The following is a 12,358-nucleotide window of genomic DNA, read 5'->3' as shown; positions in this document are numbered from 1 at the left end:
AGACGTTCAAAATGAATTCACTGAACACACATTTACTCCAGTAATGTACAAGTACAAGGTACTCGTGTAACATTTTATGCTGCTTCACACTCTAAATCACGCTTTCATCCTGAAAAGGATCCAGCTGTCTTTTATTCAAGTCATCTGGTTATTTTATAGATACAAATTGAACTGGTTAGAATATAAGAACATAATCAACTTAAACATTATATTGCATTTCTTACACATTCATTAATCAGTAATAATAATCCATTAATATAGTATATGATCATATAACACTGACAGGAGTCATTGTGTGAGTTTTACTTTGGATGCTTTTATATAAATAAATAATAATTCATACTTGTACTTCAGTGCCATTTAAATGCAGTTTAGAGTTGAGTATTTTTGTAGTCTTTGAGTCCCAGTGAAACAACGACAAGATGTAAGAAGTTTGTCAAAATGAATTTATAACCTCAGCGAGCTCTCCAGCTTCCTGATGCATCGATCATTAATAACAACAACACTAAGATCTAATTCTCTGCCTATAATCTTCTGACAAGCTGCTCTGCACCATCCACATCTCGCTCTTTTTTTCCTCTTTCTTATCGCTGTCAGGGTCATTAACATATCTTCCGGTAATTCTTAAAAATTAATCATATTGCATATGACCCGCGACGTCCAATTATGCTCCTGCCTTCGCCCCATGCTGTCCTGAATCAAATTGCCATTTGACAAACAAGCGTCAAATCGAGGCTGCGAATGCCAAATGAGACGCTTTATGAATCATTTATCACGCCGTTTGATCTCTAAGTAGAGAAAAATCATAAAGTAAGCGCTGTGTTTGTGTCCCCGCTGTCTCTCGGTCTCTGTATGGATGTGTATGTGCGACTGTTGCCATAGAATGCGCCACAATAATTTATTCCCCCAGCTACTTGGAACCATTAGTGAAAGTTCCAGGAGACCAATTAGCATTGGAAACCCACTGGTGCTGCTGTGGTGACAACCTCCTCCAAACTGCCAAAGAAGTGTTATAAACAAACTGGACCCCAGGAGCACTGCCGGGGCCCCTCCAGGGACCCGGGGCCCCTTTCCAAAGACAAAAACAAACCTTGGCTGAGCGTCCACAATATCGCCTTAATGACGTTTCCCCCCGGGCCGCAAACAGGCTAACACCACGGCCGGCTAATGACTGAGAGGAACAACACACACAAACCTGAGAGGGAGTGTGAAGCCCTGGGAGTGTGTGTGTGTGTGTGTGTGTGTGTGTGTGTGAGGCTAAAAACCGGCAAAAATAAAACAAACAGTGTGTGTGTGTGTGTGTGTGTGTGTGTGTGTGTGTGTGTTGTTTCCACTGTCACTCATTTTGGCGAGAGTTCATCCCTCATCGCCGCTGCAGAGTCTCCTCCGGTCGCTTTACCACCACCACACACACACACACACACACACACACACACACACACACACACACACACACACACACACACACACACACACACACACACACACACACACACACTCTCAGGCCCCAAAAATAATTCAGCCACAGGAGCCAGTTTGGCCGGCGAGCCTCGGCCGGGCCACACAAGCATCATTACCGCTGGCTGCTCCTCCTCGCCCCTCAGCAGCCACTTCAGACGTCACCACAAGTGGAATCTACTTAAGGCACAAAGGGAAGGTTTGTCCGGGCATGTCGGCGCTCCACTATCACACACACAATAAAAAAAATAAAAAAACACTGAGCGAGCCCTTCAAAGGCTCCCTGAGGATCATGCAGCGCGGCGTCAGAGGCCGGCGCTCGGATCACAGCGTCCAGATAACACCGAGCAGGACGGCCGGCAGCGCAGGGCTCGCTTTCAAAGGGCAAGTGTTGTAATTACCCGAAGGCCTGGAACGCCTCGGCAGCAGCGGCCAGGCCTGATGATTCGCCGCAGCCGGCCGGCAGCCAGCGCCGCCTGGCCTGCAAGCCGCCTTCCTCTCGGCGAGCGCGGCAGCAGGTTTTTCTCAGCATCGCCCGGAGCCTGGCAGCCAGCGAGGGAGCGAGGTGACGGCGAGGCGAGCGGCCCGGAGCTGGCGAGCCTCCGGGAGCCCGCTGGCAACGCCGCCGTGCCAACCTGGCTGTCGCCGCAGTGCCTGCTCACTGCTTTGTGATTGGTAGTTTTGGAAAGCAGCAGAGGCCCGTTTAAGAATGGTTAATGTGCCGCGATGATACGATGGAGAGGTCACACACACACTGCAAAAAGTCTGCGTCTTAAAAGCTCCTCTTCTGTACACTAAAGGAAGATCGTGTCATAACAGAAAAACGTGAGTGACGTGCGACATTTATAAACCACACAGGAGTCAGAGGTCAGAGGTCAGAGGTCGTAGACACGCTCAGTCTCAACACTGTCTTACTGAACCACTGTTTACACAACAGGACAACAGCAAGCAAAGTGGAACACTACATATTCTCTGGTGTGAACACGTCCTCACTAAACATACTGTATACATGAAACAAAACGTTTTTACAAGTTGATATTTTGGAGGTTTTTACAGCCACATTTATCTCCTGCTGACTGTAAGCTGTGAGTCAGTAACTTCAGTCAGAAGTATTTCCAACATGGAAATAGGAGACTCTGTAGTTTCTTGCTCTATCAATCCCACGGCAGGGAAACAGGGTGTTCCTCACCTGTACGCTCTGAAACAGGTGCTACACCCCAAAGGTGCAGCCTGATGAGTGTGATCCAGGTAGACAAACCAACAGAGACGCCCATAAAGACGACCTCAGATGGAAAGAGCGAGTCTCTGATCCCTCACTCATTAGGAAACACAGCATCCATCAGGGGGAAAGCTGCTTAATAATCGCACTCAATCACATAATGACTGAAGCTCCGAGACGCAGACAGCCAGCCGTCATTATGGAAATGAAGCTCGTATCGAAGGAATCTCACAGGGGGGAAATGAGCTCGACGGCCCGATAACAGAGGAGGAGGAGGAGGAGGAGGAGGAGGAGGGACGTTTACAGATACTGAAGTTTGGGTGAAGAAGAGAAGGAGATAAAACATGGAGCAGGTGTACGAGGACAGGTCAGACTTCAGGACTGTTCAACACGTCAGACCTGGAGACAGAGACTGGGACTAAAGCAGGAACTGGAAACTTTAAACTGGGCAACATCTTCCACTAAAAACCTCCTAAAACACACTCTGACACACGGTGACCACTGAAAGTAAAGTCAAAACCAGTTCATTCAATGCTTAATAAACCAGTTAACATGTAAACCAGTTTACTACACAGCTATACAAAGGCACTCACAAACCAGGTAACTTTACACCTTCACCAGTTTACTGAACTGGGACCAGTTCCTGAACCAGTTGTGTTGTTTTGTCGAAACTGTCGAAGATGCTCTGAGACTCCGTCTTCAGCTGTGTGTGTCCTCTTCTTCTTCCTCTTCTTCTTCCTATTCTTCTCCTTCTCCTCCTCCTCCTCCTCCTCCTCCTTCTGCTTCTTCTTGTCCTCCTTGTTCTTCTCCTCCTCCTTCTTCTTGTCCTCCTCCTTGTTCTTCTCCTCCTTCTCCTCCTTCTCCTCCTCCTTCTTGTCCTCCTCCTTGTTCTTCTCCTCCTCCTCCTTCTCCTTCTTCTTGTCCTCCTTGTTCTTCTCCTCCTCCTTCTTGTCCTCCTCCTTGTTCTTCTCCTCCTCCTCCTTCTCCTTCTTCTTGTCCTCCTTGTTCTTCTCCTCCTCCTTCTTGTCCTCCTCCTTGTTCTTCTCCTCCTCCTTCTTGTCCTCCTCCTTGTTCTTCTCCTCCTTCTTCTCCTCCTCCTTCTCCTTCTCCTCCTTCTCCTCCTTCTCGAGTGTGAACCAGTAAAAGCATTAACTCACAGACGACAGCAGACACGCAGGGCAGGAAACGTGTTGATTGGTGTGATGAACGACAAACCAACAGCTGCTCTTTTTTCTCTTATACACACACACACACACACACACGCACACGCACACGCACACACACACACGCACACGCACACGCACACACACACAGACGCACACACACACACACGCACACACAGACACACACGCACAGGCACACGCACACACAGACACACACACACGCACACGCACACACAGACACACACACACGCACACAGACGCACACGCACAGGCACACGCACACGCACACACAGACACACACACACGCACACGCACACGCACACACAGACGCACACACACACACACGCACACACAGACACACACACACGCACAGGCACACGCACACGCACACGCACACACAGACACACACACACGCACACGCACACACACACGCCACCTTTCATACATAAAATGCAGCTTTACAGTTTTATCTAAAGAAAGGTTTAAAGTTAAATAATAATGAAATCATAGAAAGTATAATTATTGCAATATTCTAGTATGAAATACACATAGTTGGATGTCTTCACTGTGTTTTATTTATTTTGTGTTTTTCTTATTACATATATACAGTATATATTTCATGTTATTAAGTAAATCCTATTTTAAGAAGAGTAAACAAATGTTTATTTCACAAAATAAATTTTAAAACATACATTTACAGTAAACAAAAATTCACGGCTCTTACCTGCACATGATCTCGTGGGTGAGGAGGACGCGACACATCTCAGGGTTCTTGTCCTGGCCTTCATACAGGATGGCCTGAAGGGACAGAGACACAGACAGTCAGACAGACAGGTGAGGCAGACAGATGAGACAGACAGGTGAGACAGACAGACAGGTCAGGCAGACAGACAGGTGAGGCAGACAGGTGAGACAGACAGGTGAGACAGACAGACAGACAGGCAGTTGCTTACTGCACATGTAAACCAGTTTACTGCACATGGTAACCAGTTTACTGCACATGGTAACCAGTTAACTGCACATGGTAACCAGTTAACTGCACATGGTAACCAGTTTACTGCACATTAACCAGTTTACTGCACATGTAAACCAGTTTACTGCACATGGTAACCAGTTAACTGCACGTTAACCAGTTTACTGCATGTTAACCAGTTTACTGCACATGGTAACCAGTTTACTGCACGTTAACCAGTTTATTGCACGTTAACCAGTTTACTGCACATGGTAACCAGTTTACTGCACGTTAACCAGTTTATTGCACATTAACCAGTTTACTTTACAGATTTCCTGTGTGTGTGAATTAGTTTATCAACCAGTTTAGTGACCATGTAGATCAACTTTGGGCCCATTTAGATCAGTTAATATATAAACCAGTCTGTAGATAAACCAGTTTACTGTAACTGGGACCAGTTCACTGCACTTATGAAGCAGTCATGTTGTTTTATGAGACAGCTGATGTGTCGATATGTGCAGGTGTTACTTTTATTTGTCCAGCCCCCCCCGCATTCTCATTGGACGTCAGCACCAACAACAAACCACTTCCTGCACGCATCCCCCCCCCCCCCTCCTCCCACCTCCCCTCCTCCCACCTCCCCTCCTACCTCCCCTTTTGGTGGTCTCAGCCTCCTCCAGCCTTCCCAGAATTCCCTGCCAGATGGCGGGCGGCGCCCCAGGATGAAGCCCCCCTCCTCACCCTCCCCTCCGCCCCCTCCTCACCCCCACCGAGCTGTCATGTCAGCGTCCGGATGACGGATGACCGCTGTGTGTGTGTGTGTGTGTGTGTGTGTGGTGCTTTTTGTAATACCCTGGTGGTTGTAAATGAACTCCAGTAAGAGAATGTGTGTGTGTGTGTGTGTGTGTGTGTGTGTGTCCTCCCCCCTCCTCCCCTCTTTTCCTATGATGACCTACCACTACCTCATCCACCTTTATAGTCAAAACAGACCTCCGCCCTGCACGCACACACACACACACACCCCTGGGGGACAATACTTTTAGGATAACGACCACTTCTGCATTATTGATCCTGATCCCGGCTCTGTTCCTCTGGATTAAAATGCTCCAGTTTGACCAGGAGGGATGTGGATTGCATCAGGGACCCACACACACACACTCACACACTCACACTCACACTCACACTCACACACACACACACACACACACCACATGCTGTGTGTAGATTTGGTGGTCGATATTTATACATCATCATTCGTGATGCAAGAGTCCCGCGAGTGTGTGTCCACTTTCATGCTTGTTTGTGGGTTAATGTCCACATTCTGCTGTGAGCGTGTGCTCTGTATGTCTATCTCTGTGAGGGCCAGCTTGAGGTTTAGAGTTAGAGTTCTGAGTTTCAGCTTTAGGGAGGACATTTTTAAATACTGAGGAATTTTGTAAAATGAGGACATTTTTAGAAAATTACAAAAAAAAAAAAAAACAATCACTTCTTTAAAAGGCTGTTTAAGGGTTCAGATTTTGTTTTAGGGTTTTAGGGTTTTAAGGTTTGAGTTGGGTTCAGGTTCAAGTTAGACTTTAGAGGCTATGAGGGTCCTCACAAGTATAGAGAACAAAAAGATGCAGTTCTGCCCTCAGTGAGCCTCAGATTTGTTTCTTGTACAACTTTTCGTTTGTTGCTCAGAAATATTTTTTGGGCCACTTCCATAACCACAGAGCTCTGACAGCTGATGTCACAGCTGATGTCACACTGAGGCCTCTCTGTGTGATGTAACCGACTGTATAGAAGTCACCGCGTCGCTCCACAGTCCAATCTGCATTAATTCAGCTCTGACAGTCCCACGGACGCGGGGCCCCTAACAGGCCCTCGGCGGGGTTTATCGATCCGCGGGGACTCCAGCCGACCCGTCTGTCAGGTCTGACCGTCGACCAATGGGGTGTCATGTAGCGGGAGGTTAAGGTGGAGACGTGTGTATGGTGGAGGGGGTGTTGTCATGGACGAGAGGGTGTCAGGATTATTGTCTCCAGTGTGCCGTCGCTGCGCCACATTAGGGCCTATTGATCGGTTTCCGTGGCTGACGCTTTGTCGAGGAGCCGCTTGGTACATCGATCGGTGACATGCCGACAGGGCCGAACCAGCGCGGGGGGGGGGGGGGGGGATAAATAAGTGGGAGGTGTAGCTGGGAGGACGAGTGGAGGGTAAGACAGGTGTTTGGAAGTGGAAGATTTGATTTAATGTGGACACACTGAATGAATTGATGTCACTAAGGGCTGATGGTTCATATTTTCCATTTAAGCTCTGTCTTACAGAGAAAGACTGGACCCCCAGGGGCCCAGACCCCCAGGGGCCCAGACCCGCAGAGGCCCAGACCTGCAGAGGCCCGGGGGTCTAAAGCCTCAGGTTCACTGTGTGTCAGCTGGTTTTGGTAATTTGATAAATGCATCAGTTAAATAAATATCTAAGAGAGGATCCATTATTACATTGTGGTCCTGTCTCGTAGAGGGACGTGAACCTAAATCTAGTTCAGAGACCTTTTTATTTTAGTTTGTTCACATGGAGCATTTTCCTGAATAAACGTTTTGTGGGCAGAATTATTCCACTGCAGGTGTTGGGGTTCAGGTCTCCGGGTCTCCGGCTCTGTAGAGCTGAACAGGGACACTGATGGTGCTGGATGCATGATGCACAGCGGGCAGTGGGTACGGGGTGGGATGAGGGTCAATACGGCTTCATTCAGCTGTGAGCATTTTAGAGAATTTACATGAAGTTTTGAATAAATTAAGAAAAGGAGATTTGTTACTGACACAGAAGCTCCCTGCTGTACTTTATTATATAAATAAACTGTTATTTCAAATGACTAGCTTATTGATACTCATTATTACTAATCTTGTTTAATACATTTTTCACCCTCAAATTGCATTTAAGGAACATTTCAGAAATTAGTGCAAATATATGAATTGATTGATTTGATTGATTCAGTCATTAATAACCTACAAATAACACACGAGTCCAAACACTCACAAAACAAGAAAAGAAGAAAACCACAAATTACATTTAATTATTCACAAGTTAATTAAATTAATCACGGGAGACACACAACATGCACAGACTAATTATTAAATGAAATTAAACCCTTACAAAATATATAAACACCATGTGACACAAACATTATTACATTATTAAACACTATTTATTATACATAAAGCAGCTGACAATTTAATTTCAAGATTATAAACTGTAATCTTTTAATATTTTTTTCTAATAATCATTAATCTAATTATTTAATTCCATTTTATTCCAGTTTATTATTTCGTACTTGGTTTTAAATGTTCTGTCCTGTAAATTCTTTTGATTATTGATGAATATTAAAACAAAACTTCAGATGTGAGGAACAGGAGGATCTGGAGTTGAGCGAACTTCAGGAATGAAGCAGAGAGGTCGGCTGGCAGGATCGACTGGATTTTGGAAATATTTGGGGGTTTTTGTTGGCAGAGGAACCGTTCACAGGTTCAAATCCCACACGGGGGTTCTGAGTGAGTGAAAACCGGAAAAGTGGGAGGAACGGGAGGATCTGGAGTCAGCTAAAGACCGAGCTGCACCGCTGGAAAGGAAAACACATCAGTGCTGCGAGAGTTTAGGAAAGTAAGAAGGGTGAGGAGGAGGAGGAGGAGGAGGAGGAGGGAGAGTTAGACGAGGAGATTCTGAAGAGTTAGTTTGAGTTTGAAGTTTGAGGAAGCAGAACAGAGTTTGAGGGAATATTCTGGTCAACAGGAGACCAGAAAGATACCAGAAGGTTCCTGGGTTAGAAACAGGATCGACTGGTTGCCTTCTGTTTTAATTGGACGAGAGCGTCTCACAGTGGCTCAGAGGACAGTTGTGGTGTTAGTCGGAGTTACAAGCTGGAACTATTCGCCAGGAGACCAGCTGAGACTGTGCAGGAGTGCTTGTCGTCAAGAAGTAGCTCTGGTACGTAACTCCTCCTAAAACCACAATGTTCTGTTTGGATCAAACGAAGAGAAGAGAAAACGTGTCCATCAGTGAGCTTTAGTCTTTATGCTAAGCTAAGCTAACCCACGTCCTGACTCCAGGGACCAGATGCCTAAAAACTCGGTGAGGATTTATGAGTTCTTGTGTTGAATGTCATGGCTATATAATAAACTGAGCATCAACGTTATGAGGAATAAAACACTTCCTGTTGTTTTGTGTTTGTAGTCCACAGCGTGTTTTATGTTTGTATCTTCTCACCTGTTTGGTCATGGAGTCTATCAGCCGAACGAAAAGATCCTGTTCTGTCCTGATGCCTGAAAAACACAAAACACACAGAAACGGTCTGAAACCAACAGTAATGAGCTGAACACACACACACACACATAATTAGCTGTGAGTCGGAGCAGAATTGACGGTCTGATGACACATTTATACCACCAACATACATACATGCATTAGCCTGATATGCTAATGTGATCTCAGTATGCAAAGTAAGAAAAATCCCCCCAAACAAAAGAATTGATTCCTAATAATGTTCAGTAAATGAATTCTGTTATTATTTATGTCCCGGTAGTGTATTTATGTTTTCTGTAGCTCTTGTCATCTCGTCCCGGCTACGCTAACCCCCCTCAGCAAAAACAAACATTAGCGCGGCTCCAGAGCTGTTTATTATTTATAGGCCAGGCCGCCTCTAACTGCCTCACCCCCCCGCCTCACCCCCCACCCCCCCGCTGCCTTTTCCTCAAGGATAACAAGGAATCCTCATTCTCAGACAAATTAAATATCAATCAGGATTGCTTGTCTTTTATTAGCTATGCATCCGAGCGTAAATGTGACACAAACACGACATGGGGTGGAGGAAGCAAATTGCAGGGAACACCTGTTAGCGGCGGAGTCGCTCTAATTGTATTCTGTGGGTTTTTTTCTTGTTTTTCGGGCCGTTTCCTCGCAGCTTCCTCTGCTTTCTAATTGACATGATTCACTCCTCGCTCGCCGGCTGAGAGCTGAGCGGTCTGCAGCCTAAATGGCGGCTATCTGTCCCGGTTGCAGATGAGGTCAATTACCTCCGTACGATGCTAATCCGACGACGCCGACTCATATTAGAGTGATTTATCCCCCTTTGGAAGAAAAGCCTCTTTTATGTCCCACTTTATCTGGTGTTTCTGCAGGGGTCTGAGAGCATTACGGCCGTCCTCCTCCTGCAGGTCTGGACTCGTGCCAGCACAAAGCCGAGCTGTGCGTTTTGAATCAGCAAAAGATCCCTCCACTTTCCCCCCAATGGACAAAACAGAGTTCAGGTTTGGTTGTCAGATATTCCAGATGTCTGTGTGTGTGTGTGTGTGTGTGTGTGTGTGTGTGTGCTGATAATGAAAAAGTTTTTCCAGCCTCAGTCTTAAAAGTGCACAGTTCACTTCACTATAAGTCTGCTGAGGTGACCTTTAATATAAAAACTAAACTCTAATTCATGCAACTGCAAACCAACACAGACAGTTTCAGCTGCAGGAAACAGTCGTTACCTCAACTTCATCCATCAATACTGGACTCTGGACACGGCTCAGCACTGCCTTTTAAAGAAGGCTGGATTTAGTATAAAATGTCATGCCGTCAGTCATCGCAGAGCGTCACCACGACTGTTAGCAGGTCCTGAAGATGCTAATCCACCCAGATATATATTTATATTCTATTCATTAATTAAGAGGAAACATAATCATTGCCTGGGATACACTTCCAACCAGGAAGTGTGACATCATTAACCTGCAGGAACTAAACATCCAATAACCTGCAGGATCACATGTCCACACGTGCAGATGACGTGTTCAGTCACGAGGAGCTGTACGCTACATATTAAAGTGAAATTAACAGCTAAATGTGTTTGACTTTTAAGAGCCTCCTCAGTCAGTTCCTTCTTGTTTTTCCGCTGTATTTAACAAACTGGGATGTTTCAGATGAACCTGATTAAACTTTTACATTTAGTCCGGCCTCCTGTTGAGTTTCTCTGCGTTACAGGAATGATTTATGGGAGTTTCCTGATCTGAACACTTTGGTCCACATCAAGATATCACGATATCTCTACAGATTTAACCATGTGGTTCGTCGTGGTTGGTTCTCTCTCTGCTCACCGTTGCTGTAGAGCAGCTGTAGCCTGTAGTGGATCCCATTGTTGGTCTTCTCTCCGTTGTACTCCTGTCAGACAAACACACATCAGTTACTGTGATGAAGACGAGTAGAGTTCTCCAGTGGCACGCAGACGTGTACATGTACATCACAGTACTGTAAACACTGAAGTACTTTTTGTTCTCTCAAACAACAATATGGATGAAACGTTAGAAAAGAGCTCGTGTCTGTCTTCAGTGTCAAACTAACTAATAAAGACTGATAATAGATAATAAATTAAATAGTAAATTCAAATCCAAATTTAAAATCTACATTTAGTCAAAATAAGAAAACACAAAGTACATTTTTGACACAAAAAACATGAATCTTGACTTGTTGAGAGAAAATCTTTTTCTTTCTGTGTTATAATCTCGACATAATATAAATTTGACTCAGTATTTCATTGTTTTGATTTAGCATGATTATTTTCATTGCAGTTTTATTCGTCACTCTCGCACCAATGGGTCGCCGTATTAAAGTGAAACTTTGTGAACTTGTTTTTTCTAAAACAAACTCTCTTTTTCAGCTTGCAGCATTATATTATTATTATTATTATTATATTATTGTTATTATTGCAGTTATAATTGATTTATCGTTGAGTTTCAGTTGGAAGCAGTGGGCTCCTGGTGCCTGCTGGGTGACGTCCACTGTGACCTCTGACCTCTGACCCCCACAACATGTCATGTGATCATGTGATTCAGACTTGATATGAAGACAAAGCAGGTGTCCCTCTCTCTCTCTCTCTCTCTCTCTCTCTCTCTCTCCTGTCTGTCCATTCTTCTCTCTTGTTCACCCTCTCTGGTCTTCTTCTTCTTCTTCTTCTTCTTCTTCTTCTTCTTCTTCTCTCTTTTCAACCTTTATTCCTCTTTTATTTCAGTTCTCTCCTTTCAGTCTCCGTCAGTCGGCCGCTCGGTGCCAACAGTGCCTGGGAGGGTTGGCTCAGCCCCAGTGTGTGTGTGCGTGTGTGTGTGTGTGTGTGTGTGTGCGTGCGTGCGTGTGTGCGTGAGTGTGCGTGTGTGTGTGTGAGTGTGTGTGTGAGTGTATGTGTGTGTGTGCATGAGTGTGTGTGTGTGTGCGTGAGTGTGCGTGTGTGTGTGTGAGTGTATGTGTGTGTGTGCATGAGTGTGTGTTGGGGGCGAGAGACTAGAGGTCAAAGCAGAGGTGAGGTGAGTGAGTGGGTGGAGTGGAGGGGAGGATTTAGTGCCAGCTGGCAACTGATCAAACAACCAACACTTCCAACCTGTCTAGATATTATTATTATTATCATTATTAATATTTGTATTATTAGTATTATTTGTATGTTATATGGGGTAACTTAACGTCTGCTGTTATTCTATATTATTCTCATATTCAGAGTCAAACCATCAACCTGTCAGTCCTGTCTCTCTTCCTGTCTGTGGCTCTCAGCTCTCAGCCAATTGGTTCCTGCTG

The 12,358-nt window shown here is 45.3% G+C and overlaps 1 protein-coding gene across 10 annotated transcripts in view; it reads right to left on the bottom strand.

The window, feature by feature from the left end:
* LOC139291609 (transcription factor COE3-like) overlaps window positions 1-12,358 on the bottom strand; it is a 116,217-nt gene that overhangs the window by 87,083 nt on the left and 16,776 nt on the right. For all 10 annotated transcript variants that reach the window (XM_070913695.1, XM_070913696.1, XM_070913700.1 and 7 more), the window contains exons 3-5: window positions 10,894-10,957; window positions 9,032-9,087; window positions 4,565-4,638 (exon numbers count right to left, since the gene is read on the bottom strand). In XM_070913695.1, coding sequence (XP_070769796.1) covers window positions 4,565-4,638; window positions 9,032-9,087; window positions 10,894-10,957 — 194 coding nt within the window. The remainder of the gene's footprint in view (window positions 1-4,564; window positions 4,639-9,031; window positions 9,088-10,893; window positions 10,958-12,358) is intronic.

This window comes from Enoplosus armatus, chromosome 10 (assembly GCF_043641665.1).
Source record: "Enoplosus armatus isolate fEnoArm2 chromosome 10, fEnoArm2.hap1, whole genome shotgun sequence".
Classification (NCBI taxonomy): Eukaryota; Metazoa; Chordata; class Actinopteri; order Centrarchiformes; family Enoplosidae; genus Enoplosus; species Enoplosus armatus.
The sequence above is the reverse complement of the archived record's forward strand: the minus strand, read 5'-3'. Positions and strand labels throughout refer to the sequence as shown.